Source organism: Gossypium raimondii, chromosome 8 (assembly GCF_025698545.1).
Source record: "Gossypium raimondii isolate GPD5lz chromosome 8, ASM2569854v1, whole genome shotgun sequence".
In the NCBI taxonomy this organism is placed as follows: Eukaryota; Viridiplantae; Streptophyta; class Magnoliopsida; order Malvales; family Malvaceae; genus Gossypium; species Gossypium raimondii.
The window spans coordinates 7547452-7554773 of NC_068572.1; the positions used below are offsets into that span (position 1 = coordinate 7547452).

The following is a 7322-nucleotide window of genomic DNA, read 5'->3' on the forward strand; positions in this document are numbered from 1 at the left end:
AGGAGGTTGAGGAGAAAAATAAAGAAGCCTCCATCCCTTGATGAAACTATGTCATGCTCTCATAGATTCCATATTCTGTTAATGATATGATGAAGCATCCAAGAAGAGAAGTTCTTGTAGTCATGAATGTGCCCGATTAAATGTGGCTTTAGTAAGCTCTACTCAGTTTCAATTCTCAATGGTCAAAGGGAATGACAAGTCCTCTTCTAATGGCAATGTTGTTTTAGGGGTGGAGTTCACCTTGCAAAGTATGTTGCATAGCCTTATCTTCATTCGATGAAGATTTTGAATCAGAGTGTTCGATCCAACTATAGTTGTAAATGAGACTTATGCTCATTTTTGGGGGTGGAGAAGGAAGGAAAGGTTTAAGAGGGAAGGAGACAACAATAAAAGTAATAGAGTGAGAATGGGTGGAAGAATAGCTCGAAAGAGGGATAACTTAGATGGAAAATAGCTATGCATGTCAATTTTCTAGCATTTAAAATGGTGATGAGTCACGAGAAGGGGCAAAGGAATGAGTAAGAGTAATTGATGAGAATAAAGGAGCATCACTTAAAGATCCATTGCAAGTTCCAAATGGGCCAATTACAAGAGCAAGAGCTAGATGGTTCAAAGAAGCACTTAATGGGCTAGTCCAAGAGATATGAGCTGATTATGAAAAGAAAAAGTCCAAGATTGGACCAAATAAATATCAAGGCTTATTTAACGTTATAAAGGCAAATTGAAATGGCTATTTAGCTTTCAAATTCGTGGCCTTTGTTCAAATCATCTATGTGACATATTTATCTTTTATTAAAGTCATTTAGTTGCTTTTAGAAGCATTGTATAGCTGGATAAGTCAGATTCATTATATGGTTGGATTCAAGCAAATATTAAATTGTTGCTTTAAATATGATTTTTCCTATTCTTGGAGGGTTTTTCCAAGTATAAATAGGAAGATATGAGTTTGCAACAGGGATTTTATTAGAACCTAATATATTTAGAGTGTTTTTCTCTTTTGACTCTTCAACGAACTTACCAAGATCACTCTTGTGGCATTCCAACTTTTGTCTTATCACTCACAAACTTTCTTTCTTGAGTGTGGCGACTACTTTTTTTCTTATACATTTGGTTCATATCTCTTTATAGGTATCGGGTCAAGATTCTTTAATATTCTAGAATTTAATTTTAGAACAATCCAAGATATCCTTGTTCTAAATTAAATTTTTGGGTCTCATAACTTTAAACTCGTATTAGTAATGATGGAGGCAAATTAGGGAGACGAACCAAAAAAAAAGATGAAGGGAAAAAGGGAATATGATTGGTTTCTCATAGAATGTTTATTTTTATTTTATCATTTAGTCCTTTTAAAAAGGAAACAATTCAACAATCAAAATTTTAGCTTGGCTCAATAGCCAAACAATTTGTCGAAAAAAGAAAGAAAATTCTTCTTTGTACTGAATTTCACATATTTGCCGAAAAGCAATAACATTGAAGTTGTCTTATTAAACTAAAGCTATGTTTAGTGTACAAGCAACTTTTGACTAAAATTTTTAACTTTTCAAAAACACTTTTGGCCAAATAGAGACGCTAAAATTTTTTATTTTTTTTCTCCCAAAAACTTAATTATTTTTTATCCCTCATCCCTTTCTCTTCGAACCCATTATTTCGCAATATTATTTTTTAAAATAATAAAATGTGTTAATATTTAATTACAAATGTTTAATAATTATATTTAAATATTTAAAGTATAATTTATATATTTTAATTAAATTTTATAAATAATTAATATTGATTGCTTAAAATATTTAAAATTTATATTTCATATATTAAAATATTAACAAGTTATAATAAATTATTTTAGATTCATACTAAAACATAATAATATTAACTAATTTGAACATTATTTAAATACATATTTGTTACTTTATAATACAATGTTTAAAATAACATTATATTTCTTAAAATACTTTTTGACAACAATACTAAATACTTAAATTTTAAAAACTTTTCAAAATATTCTCAAAAACATTTTTTCACAACTCTTTTTAGAAATACTTTTCAAAAGTACTGCTAAACTAACCCTAAAACAGTAACACATGTAAATTTGTTTAATTCTTCTGTTGAAATTGCCATTTTCCTCTTCTTTCCCTAAAAGAATTCGAGCAATTTCGTATGCAGACAATTCCCTTCGCTTGATAATTGATGATAACTAGAACCACAAAACCAAAGACCTCCCATGTATTTACACATCCCAAAACAATAATTATAAGAGCAACCCAGCTCTTATATGTTTTTAACTTTTCTCAAAAATTCAAGTGGGGAAAAAATGTATTCATCTATTTGATATGATAGGAACGGGAGCATACCGAGTCAAGTGCCTCAGTAAATACACCAGAAAAGCTGGTTAATGCTCGAAAAACGCCGGGCAAGCCTGTTTGAAGATTATTCAGGGTCATTGCTCTAGTTACCTCTACTGCTTTGGCATGCCTCATCATTTCATCTTCCACCCGCCTTTGACAGGCTGCAAGCTCTGATTTCTTTTCAGAAAGGGGATCCCGAGCATCCAGAACCGGTCCATGATCAGATCCCGAATCAGGAGGCCCTATACCAACCATAGAGTACGAGTGGTAGAACTTCCTTTCTATGTTCCGGAGAGATGATGCCTTTTTCTCAAGCTCCTTTGATGCATTTTCTGTTCGCTTCTTAATCTTAAGCTCTTCAGTTTGTTTGGCAGATATCACACGGACAACATTGATGAAACTTTTGATACCTTCAGAAGCTACTGTGTCAGGTACACGTTCAAGAGCAAGCTTCCACTCGTCGCAAAATGCATATACACCAGAAGGGTCTGCATTGCCATCAACATTGTCATTGCTGAGAGGGAGAAGGGAAAGCTTGAACCAGCCATGGAGGGAGCAGATAAAATCACGTTGAAATTTTATTAAGCGACAGAAACTAGAGTGCCACGCAGTGACAGCAGACTCAAGATCTCGTGTTGCCTGCCGATGCAGTTCAGAAGTGGAATCACCTTTCACTGATCTGTTTATAAGGCCACGGACTTGCTGTACAATGTTGCTCTGAACTTCATGGTATTGATGCATTGACCCCCACATATACCTCAAGCTGCATTCAAACGCAAGTTGTAGAAATGTTCAAATAGAAATTATTTAGCACAAAAAAATTCTACTGTGCTGAATTTCTATAGAAAAGGGAACCAAAAATTATAGTATTATAATATAATTGAAACGTATTTGGCCAAAAAATATATAAAATTGAAACATAAATGACCAAAAGAAAGTATTCACAATATGGTTTTCATCTAACTAACAAAAAACGGCCGTTAAGAGAACTATCATTCTATACTTCAACTTTCATGTATGGCACATCATATTTTTCTTCAGGTAGCGTATGAGATGAAGTGTTCAAAAGTCACTCAAAAAAATACTAATTTAAGTACAACACAAGGTTTGCAGGCATGTTCTGTGTAAATTAGCTGATCCACTATGGAGAGCTTAAGCAGCCTACAATTGAATTATTATGACCCATCTGTTCGGCAGTTTTGTTTTATTTTAGCAATAAACCCCATTGATCAGCTGCAAGTCAGTCTGCTCAATCTAATCTAACAAGTGTTACACTTCAGAATTTGCAAACTGTTTCAGGTGTTGCAGTTAATCATCATACTTCTTCTACTCGATTTAATCATGCCGCTGAACAACAATGATAGCAACATCAATGATAATCGTGGGCTTTGATTAGTTTACCATTCTCAACAAACTGTCAAAAAAAGATTATGGTCGGTCTCCAATGCACCTAACCCCCAGCCCCCACTTGGCCTAAAAGGTGTTCATAGATCAAAGAAACACTGTCAAGTAGTACTGGGGCCACTGTCTGACTCTAAAAGATAAAAAAATTAAAAATTTGCAGGACTACAAGGCACATGTGCTACCAGAGTGGACAAATCATAATGGTTCACCTACCGTATGACTCACCTACCCAGCAACATGCCAAAATCTACACTTACAATGTTTGAAAGGAGATGAAACAAATTTAACATTCAATTCCCCTCCCAAATAAGAACTAAAGCTACCAAGGGACAAGTTCCCTTGAGTACGAATTTCAATGAGTGAAAATAATGGGAAATGGAGGAAAAGCAAAATTTGTACCGATTTCGCTGAAAAATAATCTTTAATTAGAGCAAGAGTTGAAAAGATGAACTTTTCTTGTTTGAAGGGGCAGAAGGTTTGGAACTCTAATAATAGTTTACTCCATTGCTAACCTTGGTACTTAGATTGGTATTTCATGACCCGTATAACGTTCCCAAGAGAGTGTTAGAGAATACTTAATGGTCCGTGGATGCATGTAGTTGCATTGCATCATTAACATTTCAAAAGAATGGCCTTTATCCATTTCAAAACAAAAAGGAGAGGAACGTAAGGAGAAGAAGAGTACTAACCCATGACAGATTTCAACAAGCTGAGGAACAAGATTACTGTCTCTAAGCCCGATAATGGCAATAGAGGTGGTAGAGACAGCCTGAGATGTGACAATAATTAGTGACTGCAGCCTTGTTATCGAGGCCTTGGTCTTGTTTATCTTGGCTTCATCCTCTCCCTTGTATTCTTGATTTTGCAATGCTGACAACTTTTTCTCATGCTCAATCTTTACTCCTTCTCTAGCCTGAAATTTAAAAAAAAATTATTGTCTACATTAGCACTTATCTGAACAACATGGCTTTACCATAATTCACCCTCCCAGGAAGCCAACATATATGAAATGTATCAAATTATATTTGCATCGCATATTTCTTTCCTTATCAAGATATTTTGATACCAGAATCCTCATATCCAACCAATTCATGAAACTACCAACAAGTATTATTCCCCTTGCACTGAATATAAAAGATAAGCAGCAAACTATCAAACTGAATAACTTATTGTGGAAGGAAATAGGTAAATTAAGTGAGAGCACCTTCGTTCTCTACCAACCAGCACTAATTTAAGCAAACTTGAAGATAAGAAACGAAATATCATTCACCGATGCAGAAGAAAATATTCCCAGACAAGAAAACTACCACTATATTGACAATCAAGAAAAGCAAGACAGGAAACAATGATCCAATACTAACCCAAGCTTCACCTCTCCGACCCAACCCCCCTTTTTTCTTGTCTGAGATCCCTCGGTGTCTAGTAATCATATTAATTTAGACTAAATTCAGAGTTGAGCCGGATTGGATCGAAGTAGTACATAAGAAAAAGTAAAAGTAAAAGACAAAGGGAAAGGGAAAGCATTTATGTTACCTTAACGTCCTCGTAGAGTTTCTTCTCCCAAGCAAGGAGCCGGTCCAAAGTAGAACAAAGGCTCTTTGAACCGCCCGGTTCATTGAGGGCGGTCGCGTCAAGTCGGTATTTCACCGCCAACGGCGGCTTTGAAGTCCAGCTTGAGCTCAGGTTACTGAATATGCTACTTGAATGATATACTGTCTCTGTAAATTTAAAAATTAAGTAAAATAAATTATAAATTTAAGTAAACAAGGTGACATCAATTTGAACTGTAAATAAAATAAGCTTAAATTTCCATATCCGAAGCTTACTTTTCAACTGCCTGAAACTTTTATCAAGCTGAGCTCTACTGATCTCAAGCATCTCGGAAACTTGATCTCCGGCGGCGGCAGCCTTATCGAAATTCTCTTTGATCGCATCAACGATCTCTTTCAAATCCTTATGCCTAACAACCATCGTCATATCCATCATAGCGCCCGTTCCATAACCGCCCGCAGACAATCCTGCATCCTCCGACTTATCATCCATTTTATTACCTGCGGCTGATCCGTACATATGCTGCCGTGGCTGCGGTTGTACCGGCGGAGGAGTCTGAGGAAGATGATGCAACTTCTCCGACTCCCCTCTCCTCGAAGACCGGAAACTGTCGCGGGCCCCGATCTCGGATCTGGATGCCACGTCATCATATCCCTCTTCTTCCGATGAACTCGTTGTAGTAAAACGATCATGATCATGGTCCCCCCATTCGCTGCAATGCACTTCTTCTCTTTCCGTTTCCTCGTCAAAATTACTCTTGGCATTACCGGAACTGATGTTGTAACGGTGGTTCAGCTTTTGTGGACGGAAGAAATCATATTCTGATTTTTCCGTTTCGGTATCTTCCGTATCTTCAGGGTAGTTAGAATCTAAATGATGAGGTTGCTTTCGTTGTTGTACTTTTTGGTCAAAGAATTCGGAGTCTGGTGGTGAGGGAGGGTAAAAATTTTCCCAGTTCCAAACGGAAGAAGCTTGGGAAGGAGTGGCTGAGTACGTGGAATTAGCTGGATAAGCTGTAGGGAAAACGTGGTTGGAAAACCCAGATTTCGAGCTTCGAGGAGAAGAAGAAAGGCTCGATTCGGACAAAATGTGAGGGAGTTTCGGGGGTATCTTACGTGGCCGACGACGATTGGGTGCGGGTACCGGAGATGAGACACTAGAACCGGAGAGTATGTGAGGGAGTTTCGAGCAAGCTATAGTCGGAGAAGGAGAAGGGGAAGGGGAAGGAAAGAAAGGAGGAGGGGGAGGGTGCAGGGAAGGGGAGGGAGATGGAGGGACACGTGGAGTGGTGGGATTGGCTGGTGGAGGAGATGGGTTGGGAGGGTGGAGAAGAACGGCAGGGGTTTCGTCGGAGACGGAAATAGGCTCACCGGCCGCGAAGGAGGCGAGAGCCGAGCCAGTTACACGAAGAGAGCGGCAGTAGTCGGCGTGAGCCGCGGCTAGGTGATGTCGAGCGTGAACGGCTTCCTTCATCAAGCGTCGCCGGTCCTTGCACCGCCTTACGATCTCTTCATTGTCTAGCTTTGACGCCGTACAACCCATCCTAACACACTATTTGGTCAAACATGAAAAAGGAAAAAAAACAGCAAATAAATGCTGAGCAGACGGTGGCGCGTAGTGTAGCGGTGGCGCCCGGTTTAAGCTTTGTTAACAACTGAATAATGAAAGGAACTGGAGTGCAAGGTAATAATAGCTGATGGGGTATTTGAACTTTTTCCTTTTTGGTATTGTGGCGGGGTCTTCTAGGGCTTTCAAAAAAAATCCAAAAATCATAAATCAATAAATTTTTTAAAAAAGCCCCCTTTTTTTTAATTATTACATTATTTAAGAATAAATTGTAAATAAATTATGAGTTTATAAATAAGTGGCACCAAAAAAAATATTAAGGACGACTGGAAGCGTTTTTCTATAAATCAGTTAAAAACGCTTTTGAAAAATTAATTTAATTTCGTAATTTTAAAAGATGTAATCTAATTTGATAAGTTGTGTATTTTAAGAAATGGTCTAAAAATTACTATGATTAGA

General features: G+C 37.3%; 1 protein-coding gene across 1 annotated transcript; it reads right to left on the bottom strand.

The window, feature by feature from the left end:
- Positions 1-2202: 2202 nt before the first annotated feature.
- LOC105790619 (nitrate regulatory gene2 protein) lies at positions 2203-6986 on the bottom strand. Its single transcript, XM_012618324.2, has 4 exons — positions 5573-6986; positions 5280-5464; positions 4436-4659; positions 2203-3105 (listed from the first exon to the last, which is right to left on the bottom strand). The coding sequence occupies exons 1-4, from the start codon at positions 6837-6839 to the stop codon at positions 2319-2321; spliced, it is 2463 nt and encodes an 820-aa protein (XP_012473778.1). The 5' UTR covers positions 6840-6986; the 3' UTR covers positions 2203-2318.
- Between the last annotated feature and the right edge of the window lie 336 nt (positions 6987-7322).